The 19,495-nt window shown below is 35.3% G+C and overlaps 3 protein-coding genes across 10 annotated transcripts in view; 1 reads left to right on the forward strand and 2 right to left on the reverse strand.

Annotated features, from left to right (window-relative positions):
* Positions 1-3,290: 3,290 nt before the first annotated feature.
* On the reverse strand, positions 3,291-8,387 carry LOC123693463 (14-3-3 protein zeta). 5 transcript variants are annotated; one of them, XM_045638602.1, is made up of 5 exons: positions 8,237-8,387; positions 5,865-6,202; positions 5,097-5,220; positions 4,529-4,692; positions 3,291-4,228 (listed from the first exon to the last, which is right to left on the reverse strand). In XM_045638602.1, exons 2-5 carry the CDS (start codon positions 6,162-6,164, stop codon positions 4,073-4,075), a joined length of 744 nt encoding a protein of 247 aa, XP_045494558.1. In that variant the 5' UTR covers positions 6,165-6,202; positions 8,237-8,387; the 3' UTR covers positions 3,291-4,072. The 5 variants fall into 5 exon arrangements, with proteins under 5 accessions (XP_045494558.1, XP_045494550.1, XP_045494586.1 ...); XM_045638594.1 differs by lacking the exon at positions 4,529-4,692 and adding an exon at positions 4,791-4,954 and having other exon boundaries at positions 8,237-8,386; XM_045638630.1 differs by lacking the exons at positions 4,529-4,692; positions 8,237-8,387 and adding exons at positions 4,791-4,954; positions 8,081-8,195.
* Positions 8,388-10,811: 2,424 nt separating this feature from the next.
* LOC123693490 (mRNA turnover protein 4 homolog) lies at positions 10,812-12,395 on the forward strand. The gene is made up of 4 exons (XM_045638632.1): positions 10,812-10,966; positions 11,104-11,348; positions 11,768-12,016; positions 12,114-12,395. Exons 1-4 carry the CDS (start codon positions 10,939-10,941, stop codon positions 12,327-12,329), a joined length of 738 nt encoding a protein of 245 aa, XP_045494588.1. The 5' UTR covers positions 10,812-10,938; the 3' UTR covers positions 12,330-12,395.
* Positions 12,396-13,297: 902 nt separating this feature from the next.
* Positions 13,298-19,495, reverse strand: part of LOC123693207 (phosphatidate phosphatase LPIN2) — a 35,851-nt gene continuing 29,653 nt past the window's right edge. For 3 of the 4 annotated variants that reach the window (XM_045638221.1, XM_045638209.1, XM_045638214.1), the window contains 4 exons: positions 17,907-18,045; positions 17,230-17,445; positions 16,807-16,910; positions 13,298-15,063 (listed from right to left, as the gene is read on the reverse strand). In XM_045638221.1, coding sequence (XP_045494177.1) covers positions 14,916-15,063; positions 16,807-16,910; positions 17,230-17,445; positions 17,907-18,045 — 607 coding nt within the window. In that variant the 3' untranslated portion in view covers positions 13,298-14,915. Of the gene's footprint in view, positions 15,064-16,370; positions 16,494-16,806; positions 16,911-17,229; positions 17,446-17,906; positions 18,046-19,495 lie in introns of all 4 variants that reach the window. The other variant, XR_006751663.1, reaches the window with a different exon arrangement.

Raw genomic sequence — 19,495 nt, forward strand, 5'->3', positions numbered from 1 at the left:
TTACCTAATAGAGTAATAGCCAATAGGTATCTAATAATAAAATTGTATAATAAATAGGTAATTAAATGTCTACATTGAACTTTCATGTTAAAAAAATGTATTGAAAAAGAGTACAGTCAAAATGTGTAACTACTTATATTGTTATTTGTTGTACATAATTTAATAAAAGTAACCATCCGTTAGCAGTAAAAAAAATAAAAGACATCACAACCGCAAGGCTATTTCAGTAACGACAAATCCCTATTCATTAAAAACGAGCAAATGTTCAGGTCATGGTTTAAAAATATGTACCGTCAGCAATTGAAGTGAAAATTACTATAAATTGATTTATTGTCATGTTACCGTTTTCTACTGACATTAAATACGACAAATTAGAAAATGTAGGGCTCAGCTCATTGCTCAAAAGTTAACATCAATATTCATTTGATCGGTAGGTAGATAGTAAATAGGAAGGTAGGTTTAGGGATTTCCCCACTATGAAAATAAATTAGAAAATGTAGGGCTCAGCTCATTGCTCAAAAGTTAACATCAATATTCATTTGATCGGTAGGTAGATAGTAAATAGGAAGGTAGGTTTAGGGATTTCCCCACTATAAAAATAGGTAGATACAAAGCTTTATAGCTGTTGCCAGAAACCTCAAACCTATTAGGTATTTTCTTTCGTTACGTTCATTAAGGGTCACATGTTCATTTCTCCAATAAACTATCTATCTCAACGCAGATAGTAACGTAACTAATAAGTAACTAATAGTCGGACAAAGGTCAGAGTAAATCAGAGTAAAAAGTAAAACGTTTACAAACGTCGCACAAGATTTTCCGTTAAACTCTTTGTAACCTTTGGCTCAAGTTCATTCAGGAAAAAATTCGGTAAGATTATTGAAATAATTATGTTAAACTAGCTGCGTCCCACGCAACTAATTGAATTTCTCCTTTTAATCCTTATTTTCCTGTGGGATTCCAGATACATTCGTTCCAGATTATCAGGAACAGACAGAGAAAAATTTTAAAAATTTCTATTTTGGTATAAGTATCGTGTACATACATCCCCTGATCCATACGTATTTAGTAAAAACTAAAAAGCGATTATTTTAATATTAAAAACAACACTCCAATTTTATTATTGGTACATATTATAAAACGACAAGTTTAAAATTTAAATATTATAAATAGGTAACTATACCGCCTAAAAATAATTGAGACACGGAGAACAAGGGGATTGCATATCAATTGCTCGTCGTCGTGGCAGATCATGGCAGATCAATAAATCTGGAAACCACTGAATTTATTTCAGCGGCAACATCTACAGACATTAAAATTAAAAAAACGTAGGACGTTAGTTTGATATTGTATCATAGGATTTAATCACGATTTAATATTTTCTTCGTAAAATTACTCTGAAAGGAGATAAAATGTCGTATATCAAAAAATACGTAAGGTCTATTACTGTGGTCTAGTATATAGTATTATTATATTATCTGTGATACGTCCTACCTAGGAATACCGCAGTATTATTTCTTGTATTGCGACCGTAGCACACTAATATTCTATGCTAACATTTTCTTTTCGACGAATTTGGAATTGAAAATTGGAATGCTTCTCTTATTTTTTTCTGAAAAATACTACTTCGTAAAATGACTATGAACTAAGATAGATGAAACAAAATATTAAACCTGCTTTACTAATTACTACGCCATTTTCCAATATGGCGGCGCAAGCGGAAAAGGTACGATGTGAAAAATTGTACATGGTACAATTACCTACCTGCTTTTTTTATCAAATAATATCTTGTAATAGGTACAGTTTGCAATGATGATTATCTATACTCATATTATAAAGCTGAAGAGTTTGTTTGTTTGTCTATACTAATATTATAAAGCTGAAGAGTTTGTTTGTTTTAACGCGCTAATCTCGGGAACTACTGGTCCGATTTGAAAAATTATTTCGGTGTTAGAGCTAGCACGCACGAGCAACTTTGTCTCCGCAACTATTTTGTCTCTCCATCCATGGGCTAGTATGAAAGTGCGCGCACGTAGCGACGCAACTCTCCATAGAGTTGATGGGAGAGACAAAATAGTTGCAGAGACAAAGTTGCTCGTGCGCGCTAGCTCATAAGACTCGTTTACACAGTGCGTGCTGCTGCCTGGCCAGTAGACAGCTACTCGGTTTGTCTACTCGTACGTCAGTAGCTCGGCTCGCCTTTGCTGTCTACACCACACCTATGACCTAGCTACTGCTCTGTCCGAGTCGTGTCGCGATGTCGAGTGAACTTGTTTTAATAAAAAAAAACGGTGATACGCTCTATGACAGCTACTGCCGAACGCGTCCAAACGATGCGAGCGACGCACGAGCCGCTGTCATGTGCGAGTTGCTGCCGGGCGAGCAGGCGAGTGAAAACAAAAAATGTTGAAGTAAGTAACTCGGATGCGAGCTACTGACCAACTCGCACGTAGGTACGAGTTAACTCGTAAGTTACGTCCAAACAGTGCGAGTAACTGCAGTGCAGCTACTCGGAAGGCGTACGCTAGCTCGCACTGTGTAAACCAGCAATTAGATAGCTCATTTATCGAGGAAGGCTACCTATATTTATAGGCTATATATAATTACGCTACGATCAACAGGAGTGGAGCCACGGGGGTGAAACCGCGCGGAGCAGCTAGTTTAGAATAAAGATAGTATAAAATTACTTTATGTACTAAGTACCTATGTATTTATAAACGATTTGAATTATTGTACCAATGCAATGCATATTTTGATGTGTAAACAAATCTTGTAAGGCAGATTTTCCGATTTCGCAACTCTACCTCAAGAGAAACTTAATTCAAGTTTACTGTTGACAACAGAATGTTGGATTTATATTTTAGGTTTTATGGCATTCAAATGAAGAATAAGAAGAATAAGAATGTTATAAGAATGTTGAGAATGAGAATGTTGATTGATCAAACCTACATTTTCTGTAGAATCTAATATTATTTTTCTGCATTTATGGGAAAAATCATATCAATAGTATATGATATTAACAGGTCATGTAAAAATCATGAATGTGTACCTATGTGTAGTATATGATATTAACAGGTCATGTAAAAATCATGAATGTGTACCTATGTGTATAATATATACATTAATGCCAGGTATAGTGGATTTACTATGTTCATGTGCAAATCATTTTCAGACTTCAGCTTCAACCGCCCATTTTCAAGGAAACGTAAAAATTGATGATTTATGAGACAAAAATCTTTTTAGGGGTAAATAGGTGGCTGTTTATTTTAAATATCGATTTCTAAAACTAAAAATTGTATTTAATACAAAAGTTTATTGGTGAAAACATGAAAAATATAATAGATTAATGGCTGATAAAATGCAGCAGAAATGTTACAATATTTGTCCATCACAAAATCTATTTTGCTAATAAATGCCTGAAAATTTCAGAATGCTTAAATTGGTGATGGGCACAATAAAATGGTTAATGTCAATAATAATTATTCCTTTGGTTAATTTATTAATGGTCGAGGACATCACAAAAACCACATAAACAGACACTAACAAGTTTTTTGTGCCCTAATTTAATACAGCCATTATGTACAGTTGCGATTTATTACTTATGAAAATCTAAATTTCATCGGGTTATTGGGCGTAATTTAACAATGTTTAAATATAATAACTAATTGCATAATTTTAAAACATTCATCATCATGATCTCCATTTCACTGCGGACATGCGGCGAAAGGAATGTTATATTTGGGGGGCCGACCGGGCTGTTATTACACTATATTTTAAAGGAAAACACTTTTAACTTAAGAAACCGTAATTTTAATAACTTAAGTTATAAATATTTATATTTATCAGGTCAGCTCGATATCTGTAATCCAGTGTAAATACAGAAATACAAAACCGTCAAAGATGACACATAACATTTAATTTGAGACGGATCGCAAAGGTCCGCTGCGAACGACATTTTTTAACATTTTATACAAGCGACGACTCGCGACAGCCGTCGCGCGGCGTTCTCGAATGTTACTCGTTTTCTTATAAAACACCGATGAGAACAAATGCGTGTGCTGGGAGGAGCCGGCGCCTAGTTGTCGCCGCCCTCGGCGGGCTCGTCGCCGTCGCCCTGCGTGTCCGACGTCCACAGCGTCAGGTTGTCCCGCAGCAGCTGCATGATGAGCGTCGAGTCCTTGTACGAGTCCTCGTTTAATGTGTCCAGTTCCGCGATCGCGTCGTCGAAAGCCTGCAATCACACCGAGCCCTCTATATTCATGGTTAACGCGCAATCAATATTCAAAACCACATATAAAACACGATGTATTAAATTACTAATAGGACACCTGATGCTGGCTGAATCGAGTATTAGGTGAGTTAATTGCGTTGCAGGACCATGCCAAGGCGATATTAGTCAACTAAGACATACTACGAAGGATTACTAACTTCATGCAAAATGATGTTTGGATTTTAAGGTTCATATAAGTTAGTGGGATGGAGTTATATAGTCGCGGTAGCACACTCCGTATCTCTGTGCAATATTGAGAACCTGTTTAGCTAAGTGACAAGCTCGCGCAGGAGAGTTGATAATCTCGTAATAGAATACGGAAAAGTTGAGCGCGAGACCGAGCCTGATGGGATGGGTCGGTTGCATTTTGGCCTTGGCAATGTCGAACGCCTCCTGGTAGGCCTTCTGCGAGTCTTCCACGACCGCTGCGGACAATCGATAACAACAATTACCAATCAGCGTCCTATCACCGTTCTCGCGCCAGCCAGCACAGAGCCTATGCATAACTGACACAAATAATGACCTGTTTGGCGAGGTGGCACGCTTTGTCTGGCGAATTTAAGATCTCATAGTAGAAAACTGAGAAATTTAACGCGAGGCCCAGCCTGATTGGATGTGTGGGTTGCATTTTCGCCTTGCTGATTTCGAAAGCATCTTGGTATGCTTTCTGTGAATCCTCTACAACGGCTGTAATTTAAATTCATATCTAAATATCACAATCATAAAAACCAATTTCGTTTTCTTAACTTATATTAATGAGCATAAATAATAATAACAGTGAATTGAAAATACATATTTACTTTTTAAATTATTTACTTAATAAACTTACAATTTCTGGTTTCTCCTGTGGCCACTTCTGCGAGGTACCTGTAGTAATCTCCCTTCATTTTAAGGTAAAATACTTTACTTTCTGGATTACTAGCTTTAGGGATAAGGTGTTTGTCAAGTAAACCCTGAAACAAAATTTAGAAAATTGAAAATAAAAATTAAAACATCTCGAAAAATCGTTGTAGAAATTCTACAAGTCAAGCCTATCGAAGATTTCATCTACTGATAATTCTAAAAATTACTTTTCGATGATAAAGAATGAATTTGAATTCAATTCGCGTTCATTATCCTTGCAGGATTTTTTTTTTAATAATTCCAGTATGGTAGTATTTTACGTGATTTAAAGAACAGACTATAATAAAATTTTAGCGAATTGACATTAAATTAAAAATGTAAGTGAGACACGGGGCAACGAACGAAGACAGGAGAGCAGCGCGCGCAGTGACGCGGCGCAATACGTCACCCCGCCCGCCCCGGCCGCGGAAAACCCGCACCGCGCCCCTTCTCACATGCCTACCTATTTCTATAAACCACCATTAACTTATGCAAATACCCAGCATGACTGCGACCTTTGTTGCATCACGCCTTAAATTGGCAACAAGTAGAGGCGATGACGTCATTTGCGTAGGAAAGCAAAACTGACATCAATATAATCTTAATTTACTCGAAGTTCGCAATATCCACCGTTCTGATTATATTTAATAATCAAATCATAAATCCTGAAATAAAAGGGAAAGAAAATAACTGAAATATAGGACTCATCACTTACCAGTACATCATAGCAGATTTCTCTGAGCTCCTTTTCTACTTTTACCCTATATTCTTTTGCCATCTGTTGTTTTCTTTCCGATCCCTCGGTTTTCTGTTCAATTGAGGATATGACTCGCCATGACGACCGCCGGGCGCCTACAACATTTTTGTAGGCAACAGAAAGGAGGTTTCTTTCTTCATTGCTGAGTTCAACCCCGGTTTCGGTGACTTCCTTCATCGCGGCCGCCATGTCGTCGTATCGCTCAGCCTGCTCCGCCAGCTTGGCGCGTTGCACCAGTTCCTCCTTGTCGACGGACATCGTGGATGATGTGTGTGAGGACTATATTACTGATGCCCCTGTAATCAATTAATGCTATAAGTAGATGAAGATAAAGGTGAATCGATGAATGCGCGTTCAATAATTTCTCAGAAAGACTAATCGTTTGGGCGTCACTTTCACCAAGTGAATCCAATTGGGTATATGAGTCATCATAAAATACGACGCACCTTTGGATAGAGGCTCACAGGCGCACGGGCGCAATGTATAAACTCAACGTAGCTCTAAGAGCGACCCTCACGCAAAACGCGACATCAACGCGGCGTCCGTTCGGTTTGACAGCATCTCACAGACTCGGCTCACTGGCAAGGTACGCGCCGTCGCCGCGCCGCCGCTAAGCAAACGCCACTGCGCCAACAGTATTGATCCGCCGACACGGGATGAACACTCCAGACGAAATACGACTAGCGCGACGCTTGCACACACCCCTCACCCTCGCCACCCGCCACCCTACACCCCCACTGCTTGCACCGCACCCTCGCCCGACAACCCGGCGCCTACCTCATTCTACCCTTATCTAGCTTATCTACTATGCTGTTTTCTGTTCAATATCCTGTTGCTAGGGCACTAATCGTGATAATTGGCCTTTACGAAGCTTTTAACCTATCATCAAAAAGAAAGGAAACCAAATAGTAACTACTAGTCGGTTCAGTCCAGCATTGATTACTTTATACTAAATCTTGGGTGTGGCAGTATATCTATTTTGTATACAAAGTTATGTATATAACATAATTGCTTTTGAAGCTACACATAATTTAGAAAAGCCGAGACCTTGATTTCCAATACGAAAACCACATATTATGCAATTTTTAATTTTAATATAATATGCGACTTATAATACGAATATCTCTTGCACTCTTCAAAGTATAAGCAGGCAGTTGTAAATTAAAATATTACAATAGATTTGCTTTAATCAATAATTAATTTATTCAAATCTGTTTTAATATTTGCAACAGAGTAACAGAGAAATTTATTTATACTAATAGTTTTATTAAATAGTATTTGGTTCATATACTATTTGTAGACATCTGAATAATGTTAATTGAATGAAGTGATTAATATTTTCTTAGAAGATCTCACCTTCTAACGGTAAGAAAATGTACAATTCAGCCAGCAAAAGTTAGGTATATAGAAAATGACATTTTTTTTATGAAAATGTCTGAACAAATTCAATGACTAATTTATCAAATATAAATGATCCTTGTCTAAAGGTTCTCTTTACAAAAGGCTTAAAACTGTGCAGCATCTGTAGCTTTTAAGATGAGTCATAAAATTAAGGTTAAACATAGTGATGGGTGAATTAGTAAGAAGGATCATTCCAGGCTCACAAATAATCAGAATATCAGCAAATAAATCTACCTAACTATTTATATGACCTTCTATGATGGAAAATACACACGTGCCTATCTCATGTTAACGTAAAAGCAGCCGAGGAAAAAGGTACAAGGAACACAAGGTACAAGGTATTTTGCTTAGAGACACTTAAATCTCATCTTGCCGACACTTAACTTTTTATATTAACTATAATGACATAAATCATTATTTATCGAAAAAGATAACGGCGTGACTGAGACGCAAGGCCAAACTACGACGCACTTACTTAGTTATTCATTTATCGTGATAGAATAGAGTAAAAATATATAACACACATGCCAATATGGTTTGTAATCGAGAACTAAAATAGAACCGTATTAAGAGATGCATATTACAAAAAGAAAAGACTTCAATACCATGCACCTCATTACAAGAATGTTCATATAACTTACGTGTAGTTTTAGTAGGAACAATTTCTTTACCACAGTACTTGGCCTACTCTTGTAACTTTTAAACAATATGTGAATACATTTAGATTACATTTGATTTTAATTACTAAAATTTATAACGATAGGTAACCGCACCGCAATATCGTGTCGCCGGCTCTGGCAAAATGGCTGCTTTAAGGGACACTCCTTTTATGCGTCACAGTCACAAATGTATAAAGTTATCATAAAAAATACACACTCTTTTAAAATCACAAAATGAATATCACACAATTCTTAATTATCTACACTTACTTGTGAAGGGAATTAAAGTAATTAAGCCAGCGATAGCAACACAATTTCAATTTTTCTCTTGCTGTGAACGATACACTACACTGACGGCTGCGGGGCCAGAGGGGAAACAAAAACGGAACGGGGTTCTCAAAATAGTAGTCCAAATAGGCCAGCCATCTTGAAACGCACGTACATTTTTTATTTAAACTTTAGATATAAATTCTGATGATTGCTGCTCATTTTTTATAAATTTAATGATTAGTAATAATAAACATATTTTTACCGGAAACTTTTCAGTAAGTATATTTATGTCTCAAAATATCTTATTCAAATTATATTGTATAATATTTTTTTTATGCTGACAATATCCACACTATACAATCTGTGTGTGAAAATATAGATACAAACTAGGTATAAGTTTCTTGATACAAACCTTGATCATTTTTATTTTTTTACAACCCTGACATTGAATTCTTTGAAAATCTATCTGTGATATCTCGTAATAATTTCGTGGTTAGAATGTGGTATTTTTGTCACATGTAGACCTCAGTTCAAGGCTTCTTTTGGTACTAAACAGAGCTTCTACTAACGCCTGCATATTATAATATAAAAAAAATAAAAACGAAAATCAGTAAAAATTACAATACTTTATCTCCTCTATCGACATTATTGAAAATTTAAAAAAGAGATAATTTGCGCCTGTAATCACTTCATATATTAGCAACATAATAAGTTATCTAGTGTATCTATTTTTTGTTTATGTATATGAATTTATTTAGCTCAGTAGGCCGCGTTCCAATATTTTAAATATTTTTTAAAAAATCGTGTTTTTTTTAAATAAAACTCTGGGTGTTCTACTCGTGCATTTAAAAAGAGAAGCTCCTTAGCCTTATGCCTCCTCCACACTACTCGCGAAGTTCCTCGGCGAAGTACTCGGCCGAAGTTGACTGAAGTCCGCGGTGCTACACTACACACTCGTTCAACTTCGCGAGGAACGCATACGTTCATATTCAGAACGAACTTCAGGTAACTTCGTGCCCTTTGACTCGGGCGCAAAAACCGACAACAAACGGAAGTCGGCCGAGGCGAGGTAAAGTTGGACGAAGTAAGCCGAAGTGCCTCTCTACATTATTCTATTCGTCTAACCTCGTTCAACTTCGCGAGTAGTGTGGAGGAGGCATTAGATATTTCCATTAAAACAAGAATGTCACTTTTTCGGGCCTACAAACATATTATTATAGTGCGACGTCCTCGCTGTCCAGTAGCACTGCCCCCCTAGCCAAGTGGATTTCTGTTAGCGTAGCGTTCAATAGAATAGACTACGAATGTATGAGATTGACGTAAGCTGTAGATAACTACATCTGCTGTAGCTGCAAATCTACAGCCTACGTCAATCTCATACATTCGTATTCTATTCTATTGAACGCTACGCTAACAGAAATCCACTTGGCTAGGGGGGCTGGACTGATTGGTGCGGTCCGGTGGTGTGGCGTGTCGATCGCACCCGCACGAGTGCGGTGGTCCGATCGCACCAAGTTCGAACGTCTATTATTACTATAATATTTATACCCTTAATAATATACTGTAATTATATTTTTTTTATATTATTTGGGTGTAGGTTTAAAAAATAAGACTTGACGACGTAAAACACTACTTTTTTTCAGGGAAAATAGTAACGAAACTGATAAACCAATCTTCGGTCTCCCTTCAAATTATTATGTTATTACAACATACTTAAACACACGTACGCACGGTGCACGGTGGCACTTAGGGTCAATTCACACTGAGACGCGACGCGACGATACTCAAAGAGGCCAATGATTTCGCGGTACGCCGCGCGTCGTCGCGAGACGCATCGCAACGTCACGAGGTGCATCTTAAAATCATAGCAGGACGACGCCTCACTGCGCAGCGAGATGCCGCGAGGCGCAGCGGAACGTATCTACTAGCCACGGGCACCGCGCGGCTCCGCCCGCGCCCTCCCACAGTCCTCTTCCTCTTCTGCAAGAAGTCCGATTATAACAAGACCCCAGTCTATCATTGTATTTTCAATCGAGCACTCGACCAAACTGCATCAATTCTAAACGAAGTCTGAACGGAAATAGTAGAGAAGTCGCCACAGCGGCCTCAGGCTGCGCCTCGCGGCGTCGCGGGGCATCGTGAGACGCAGCACCGCTCTTGCACGCCGCGTGTACCGGCGATGCACTGCTGCGTCACGATACGTCGCGCTACGCCGCGAGGCACCTCGAGGCGCAGTGCTGCGTGGTGCAACGTAATCTGAATTCTCACAATGTAATGTGTATCTTTTCGTGTAGTGAATAAAGTATATTCCGAGTCGCTCTATGAAAAATGTGCGCGCAGCGTCGCGCCGCGTCACGTCTCGGTGTGAGCTGACCCTTATAATGCCATGCAAGCACAGCAAGCACACATGCAAGCGTGAAGTTTTATAACTTGACTTTAGCAAAAAAGTTTTCCCTCATTGCCATAAGACAAAAAAAACGCTTGAATAGTTGACGCAAATTGACGTTGACTTGGCAGAAAAACGTCAACTACCGACGTCATTGACATTGCGATTTGCGTCAAATGTCAATCATAATTGGCTGTTCTCGTCAAAATAAATGCACGTGTGCTTCATTTTACTTACTTTAATTAATATTATTTAATAAAAAGGAAAACGGAATATAATTTAAGGGTACTAAGACAAACTATTTAGACTATACAAAATGCCTAAATCAAAACGTGATAAAAAAGGTAAGTAATATTTTTTTTTCTATAAGTATAACCTATAGCGATGAAATGAAGCATACGATGGAGAATAAAATAAGATTAATGGATAGGTACCCCTTTAAATTTTATTTGTTCATGACTTCTTACATTTTATGTTACAGTTTCACTTACAAAGACAAATAAAAAGGGACTTCTGTTAAAACAAAAAACTATAGAAGAAGTAAGAAATTCTTTATCAAAATATGAAAACATTTTTGTGTTTTCCGTGGACAATATGCGAAATACAAAATTAAAAGATTTACGTAACGAATGGAAGGATTCAAGATTTTTCTTCGGAAAGAATAAAGTTATGGCTGTTGCTCTGGGACGAACGAAAAGTGATGAAGTCGAAGATCAGTTGAACTTGGTAAGAATCAATTCAACCAAATCTAAATGTCTGTATATGTATCATATTGTCCCCATAGAATGAACAATCTTTAATCAACAAAATTAACAAAATCCAGGAATAATTATTGCACTCTGTTCAAGTTTTAATTCTTTAAATTTGTATATCCAAAGTACATCCATTCCATCCATTTAATTGTAGCCTGCACTTAATGGACGTTTGGAAGAAGTAAATTTTAGGCGTAATAATTCCTATTTGATTAAGTCTTACAAAAAAATAAGCATTTAATCTGAAGTGAATGTTATGGATAAAAAATTTTCAACAGTTTGCCAACTTGCAAGTAAGGTTGTTAGGACAGTTTTATTGTTATAATTGGTAATTTGGACTTATTTTATTTTAACATAGAAAAATATTCTTAATATTATTCATGATCATTTCAGATATCGAAGAAATTAAAAGGCCAGTGTGGTCTACTTATGACAAACCGAGATGTTATTGATGTGTTGCAATGGTTCAAAGATTTTGAAGACTCCGAATATGCGCGAGCAGGGTTTGTAGCAACCAAAGATGTGATATTGCCAAAAGGTCCACTTGCAGATTTTTCACACACAATTGAGCCTCATCTCAGAAGGCTCGGCCTGCCCACATCTTTAGAGCGAGGTGTCATCAATCTTATCAAAGAATATCAGGTAATTATTCAAAATATATAAGTATTTTAAGATAATAAAGTTATTTTAAAATTACTATAATTTAATCAACCACAAACTAATTATCTTTTGATTACAGGTTTGCAAAAAAGGTCAAGCACTAACACCAGAGCAGGCGAGCATACTTAAACTCTTGGGTATTCAAATGGCAAACTTTAAAGTAGTAATTAAATGCCATTGGACAAAAGGAAAAGGATTCCATAAAGATATTGATGTACCTAGTGATGAAGAAAGCGATAATGATGATGAAAATAATGCTATTGAAGATGTTGCTATGGAAGACGATGAAACGTAATATAAGTGCAGTGCATTTGTTTGTTTTAATTTTTAATATTCATATAATTAAAGGACTATATCTGAATATGTTTATTTTGATTGAACAAGTATTATTTTCTTACAAAGTATTTTAAAAAGTTAGGTGGACTTTTTCAAATCAAGAAAAATGAATAATAAGGGTCCGTTCACACAGACAGGCTCGGAGAGCATCGGCGCGCATTTTTCTTTTCACACAGACCGGATCGTATACGCTTGGAGTTGGTCGGAGCGGAGCCGTCAACTATTTCACATAGACCAGCTGGAAGCTATCTGAAAGCGGATGCGAATGTAATCGGAGCTGAACGGCTGCGCGAACGAGAAAAAGTACGCGATCGGAGCCGGTCAGCTCCTCTTATTATTTCACACCAAGCGCGTTCAAGCATTCTTAATGTCAAAAGCAGTGCACACGCAAAAATAAACCTTAAGTTACAAATACTAAAAACTCTGTTTTCATCGTGATAAGAATCTGCTCTCCTCTCAGAGCCGGTCTGTGTGAACGGACCCTAATGCATTGTCGATTTCTCAATAGACAGAAATATTTCAAGCAGAAATACTCACATTTGCCTATTCAAAACATTTGTTTGTCAATTTTGAGATTTTCTTACAGGAATACAATTAAAATTAATACAATAATTGTATTAAAATATTGTGTCAAATATGAATAATAATTGCAAACACCTTTACCATAACACCTTTACAATTTAGGCAAAATTTCCTTGAAAATGCTTTTTCTTGATAAGGAAATCGATTAGTGACAGTTTTGAAATGAACCTGCCCCATAACCAACATAGAAATATGTGGATTTACTTATTAATTTTTAAGTCCTCACTCCAAGAATGTAATGCAATCTGAATTCGTAGGTAATTGCTATTCTATTATGCGCACGAAGGATAAGGCTGGCAATGTTTCTGGAATGCTTGGGTATAAAGGATTCAAATAATAAAATAATCTGTGTCAACAAAATATACTTTATACGAAGCATATTGATTTTATTGTTGAAATCATTAATTACTACCATTTTTCATTATTGACAAAAATAAATTAAAGATAATAGAAAAATAATACATAAAACAGGTGTCCATTTGTTTTCTATACATACAATATCAAAGTAACTTAAATTTTTACAAAAAATATCAGTATTCTAACAAAAATCAATTGAATTACAAAAATAAAATCATCAACGGCTTTGCCTGAGTGGGACAAATTTGAAATGTGCACTTGTGTTTTACATTAACATAACTTATATATAAATAGGTAATCACAGTACAAAAGTAAAGCATTGCTTCATCATCCGACAACATCACAGCTCATACACCCAGCAAAATATAACAATTTCATAGCGACTATGTTACAGTCTTTGAGATGCATATTATGACATTTAGCTACACGTTCCATCTACAAAACGTTATTTAAATTTTAATTATAAGATACACACAGAGTGACGACATTAACTGATTTTAAAAGTTCTACACATCGAACATCTACGCGATATTTGCGTTTATTCGCTTACAAAGCGGTGCTTGAATGAAAACTATGAACGTTACGCCACAAGAATATTTCTATTCAACTATTTGTAAAACTACGTATTGGTTACATACATGGTACATTACACAAAAATTGCATTAAAAAGTCTATCCATTTAGAATGTCTTTCAATTAAATTACCTTGTTTAACTAAATAGTATTATATTTATAGTATGAGTTAGTTCAAAGCGACCCTTATTGAGTGACATTCAAGCCGAGATCACCCTTATATCACAGCCTGCTAAGAATAATCAGCTATGAATGAATTCTAGGTTTATCAAAAACGTCGTTAGAATTATTATAGCGCCGGTACTTTTGTAGAATATATCAGTATTTGTCAAAGTACTCTGGTAGAAAAAAATATAAGGTTACCTATTTCCAGCGTTTAATATTATAGCCCAAGGTCTGTTTAGGAACTAATTACTAAAAGTACTAGATAAAGTGAGTTATTTTTCAATTCGTATTTTATTTCTACAATTAAATTATTAACATTGTTTTCTGGGACACGCTTATATATTTCAATCAAAATTTCTAGAAATGCAATCGTAAAACTAGTAGTAACTCTACAAGTTTAATTACGTCGACTTTATAATTTTCGTAATAGGAACTAAAAATATAATTCAACAGAAAAGCTGAGTTTATGTTTGGTATGTATTGAGTTTATCATTTCATATTTGTAAAGGTAACACTATGCACAGATCAGACCCTAATATTACTAATTAATCTATAGCCTTTATTGTTATATCGCCAAACTTCTATTTATTCTATTTTACCCGGTATATAAATCCATAAATGACACATTTGTAATAATTGTACTGTAAGAGCTATTGCGAGCTGCTCACAAACAAGTGACATATTTTGCCTTTCACAAACAAAATTAGACCTTACATCAAAACTGATCATGTTCCATCCGCTTCCAACAAAATTATAACATAACCAGCTAAATTGAGCTGAAAATTCAAAATCAGATACAAAATCGCTCCTGGCAATTCCATTATTGCACAAATCCATGTTTATTATTTCATAAAGAGGTTTTACATTTTTTATGTCTTAGTAGGTGTTGTTGTAACAGCGGGTAGTATAATGTCGGGCAGCGGCTCGCGCCAGTACACCGCCTGCGAGAACTCGTCGGTCGGCTCGCACAGCACTGGCGGGAACACTTGGTCCACTAGCACACTCATGTGTGAGTACCTGGGGAATAGTAAATAAACACTTATTACAAAGGTACATAATACAGTAATAATAGGAAGGTAATTAGGTTGTACATATTTAAATATGTATAAGATTAAACAATTTTAAGGGGGGGGGGGGGGGGTTTGTCTAGCTTTCCGCCTGCGGCTTCGCCCGCGTTTTCAAAGAAAAACCCGCATAGTTCCCGTTCCCGTGGGATTTCCGGGATAAAACCTAGCCAATGTTACTCGTGGATAATGTAGCTTTCGAATGATGAAAGAATTTTTAAAATCGGTCCAGTAGTTTATGAGCCTATTCATTACAATCAAACAAACAAAGAAACAAACAAAGTTTTCCTCTTTATAATATTAGTGTAGATAATGTAAATTCACATGATTATATTTTGTATATTATATGCATTAAAAATATAAATGTTACGACAATTGTTCAGATATTGTTATCATTATCGTTATGAGTAATTATTGTATCCGGTTAGATAATATTTTTCAAGATCCAGGTGATATTGATAGAAGAGACAGTGTAAGAGAGATATGTTTGTATAATGTCTTAATGAATAAAGAAGTAAAATGACACAATATAAAATAAAATACACAGAGAACAAAACTGAAGAATTAACAATGATAATTATGTTTTTAAGTGTTAGTGTTAAAAATGTCGCGCCGTTATTATATTATGAAGAACCACCCAGCTTGTTTAGTCTATATCCAGCACCCATATTATGATTCATCTACTATGTACTACTTATAATTATTATTTTTCGATGAATAATTCTAAAGATTTATTATTAAAGATATCCTTTAGATTTTGCATACCTATTCATTATTCATCAATTTTCACAAAAATAATAACGCAATAATAAAAATAAGTATGTACTTATGCATATTTTTTTATCTATAATTGGAAATACGTGAAATGATTATAAATGTTAATAGCCTTTAGAAAACAAAAGACAATTTACACATAATTTTGTTGTTTCTGAAAAACATTGATACTGTCGCGATTAAGTATCTGTTGTTGTTGTATAGGACAATATAAGACAAATATAGCACTTAAAATATTCGATAACACTACGACACTTTCACAAGATTTATTTCAACATACAAATGACATGATCGTCGATTGTTAATTCAGTTAAGATAGTAAAGGCGGTCACAAACAATTCAATTTCGAATGCCAATTTCTATATAACCGAGCCCAATCGGTATTGGCACTCTTATTGAGCCGTCTGCTTTTGTTAGAGCAATGGAAAATTAATGTTTATGCGCGGTCCGAGTGTGACAAGCCCCTAAACATGCCATATGGCTTACCATAACAGTCACGTGCTTATTCCTTTTAATCAAAATAAATTTAATTATTATTCGCGCTAGCTAACATTATCGCTTTTCAACGGCGGGAAGAAATCATCGACCATGTCACTTTGCACGTGGTAACTGAAATAGAAATATGTATTAAATTTCCATGTGCGAGTGCGAGTAGTTAGTGTGTGAGTAACAAATGAATGTTGAGATAAGCTGTTTTCGCCGAATTTCGAATTTTCTAGAGTACGTGATACAATTAATTCGAACGCAAAATTGTAACGTTGACTTTCGATACTTGTTGTTTTTATCGCTTAATTGTTAAACAGATAACAAAAATATTGTCTTTTACATTATAAGTGAACTGAATTTATTATTAATCACTGATTGCTCTACAAAACCCAAATGTTCGATGATTCACGGTTTATGTAACGGTGTGAATACATACGTGGATTGGAATGTCTGCGTCAGTTCATGTTTGAGTTCGCCCTTGTAGTTGATTGTGAATATCCTCACTATGGGAATGCCGACGGCTTGGTACGCCCACACGTCCTGCGAAAATAAGAAAATTTTATTGATTTTAAGACTAATTAACCCAGCTTCATGTGAGAATATTTGTAAAAAAAAATACCAATGTCAAATTAAATTAATTAATTAAATTACTTGATTGCATTAGACAAACCCTAGATTTTTTCTAAGCATATAAGTATGCTTTATTTTTATTTTTTAAAATATACCAGTTTGAAAATGTTGATTAGCCCATTATATTTTAATACAAACGGTGAACAAATGTATATTCATACTGAAGCAAAATAACAAAGGTGATTTTGCTAATTTTATAACCTCATAAATTTAAAAAAAAACCACTTACATTAACTCTATTTCCATATCCAGCATAGAAGGGGTTAGATCCGGTGGGGAAAAGCGCTTTAATATCAGCGAGGCATTGAATCTTGAACTCTTCAGGTTTCTTCTCAATGATTTCTCTATGGAAGGCTCGTAGTAACGACGTAGGGTTGAGTAGTAAGGGTCCATTGGGTAGACACACTTCGCCTTGCTTTATCGAGCGCAGGTATTCTCTGGTTACCTGCAATTATATATCAATATTAAAAAAAAACTTAATATTATTGTTTATTTTTTTGGTTTAAATTAATAGAGAAGTTCTGTTTTATTTCATAGGTACTAACTTACCGCCCGCGGTTTGCGGACGAATAGTCACAGAGAATTCCCTTGAAAATTAGATATTTTATCGCGGCAAACATTTGGCTATGACACTCTAGCCTCCTAATTATCTACAGACACAAAAATCTTATCATAAAATCGCTCCATAGCGACGTGAAACAAAGACAAACAAATACAATAAAGTTCGGATATTAGTAAAGATTGAGTAGAAGTTCCTTATAATACAAAGCTAACGAAAAATACAAGTAAAATTTCATACTTTTTTTAATTTATCAAAAGCAATGCATATAATAATTAATAAATATCATAATTTCCTGAAATGTACCAAATCATTCATAAAAAAGTATAAATCAAAAATATATTCACCCCAGCTTGTCCAATAGCTCTCGCCGACAGGTACAGTAGCTGGTAGCCATTGTTCTTGATTTTAGTGAACAACTGTGCAACGCCAGACTGCGCCCAGTCCTTTCCGACCAAGGGGAAAATGTGACCTAATACGTCAGACCTGTAACAAACATTTCATACTTAGGCACTTTATTGTGCTACTAACACAAAATACAAAAAGAAGTCACAGAAGGCAGCCTTATCACATATGAGTAATTTCTTCCAAGCAACCAACTGAAGGTGAGATAACAAACTAGAAAAATATATATAAATAAACAATGTGTAAAAAATATACGTTTTATGCATGTTATTTATTGTCTATTGTAGAATGTATTTGACAAGTACATAATGGTTTATTATTATGAGGCACTTTTGGCTTGTTTCTTGCTTTCTTGTATTTTTAAAGCCGTTAAAAACCATTTATGATTTATTATTAAACATCTGTGTTTTATGTACAAATAAATAAGAAACATCGCGGTGTTTGTGTTTTATCTATACTAATATTATAAAGCTGAAGAGTTTGTTTGAACGCGCTAATCTCAAGAACTACTGGTCCGATTTGTAAAATTATTTCGGTGATGGATAGCCTATTTATCGAGGATAGGCTATATTATATCATCACGCTAAGACTAACAGAAGTGGGGCCACGCGGGTGAAACCGCGGAGCGCAGCTAGAAATTAGAATAATATATTTTTAACGTTGAATAATAATATTAAAAAATATACCAAATAAAAACATTGCGGTTACTGATCACGCATGTGCGGTACTCTTATATTTTATCTGTGGTTTCATGGTTTGAAATATACGTTAGCAGCGTTACCGCAATAACATAAAACAATGCGACGTTATTGTTTACGTGACACACATATGTATTGTTCTCAATACATTGATAATACACGATATCCTTATGTTTTTTGTCATACGAGAACAATAAAATGTTAAATGGTGTTTTATTTATATCGGCCCTTTTTTGTTTTACTGAGGACAAAGAGAAGCGGTGGTGCGTCCTAAGATTTATAGTTACATTTAATAAAATCAGTTTTTTGCGAAAATTAATCTTATACCATTCTCACCTCTAATATAATTAATCTTATACCATTCTCACCTCTAATATAATTAATTAATTTACCATTTTATTTTTCTCACATAAGCGAAACTCGCAAACACAAAATTATTATTTTTTTCATTTTGTCTACACCCCCAGATCCAAAGATGCGTTACGCATAATAATAATATAAAAAAAAATTAAGCGAAATTTAGTCTCAATTCAATGTGAACGTCACACAACTCAAAGCACTTACACTCAACTCATAATTTTGGGCGCGCGGCCGACTGCGTGAACGTTGACGTGAGCGTTACATGCACCCATACATATAATTTGTTTTACACGATACCTTACACGTTACATTTATCTAGACATCATCTTAACTTTAATAAATAATAAATATTTCAGGACAATTTTCACACACGGCACGATTTCATCCCATACGAGCTTTCGCTTGTGTTATCGAAAGCATATGGCTAAGAAACATACATATATAATTTAAAATAAATACTTATATAGATAATT

This window comes from Colias croceus, chromosome 1, assembly GCF_905220415.1.
Source record: "Colias croceus chromosome 1, ilColCroc2.1".
NCBI lineage: Eukaryota > Metazoa > Arthropoda > Insecta > Lepidoptera > Pieridae > Colias > Colias croceus.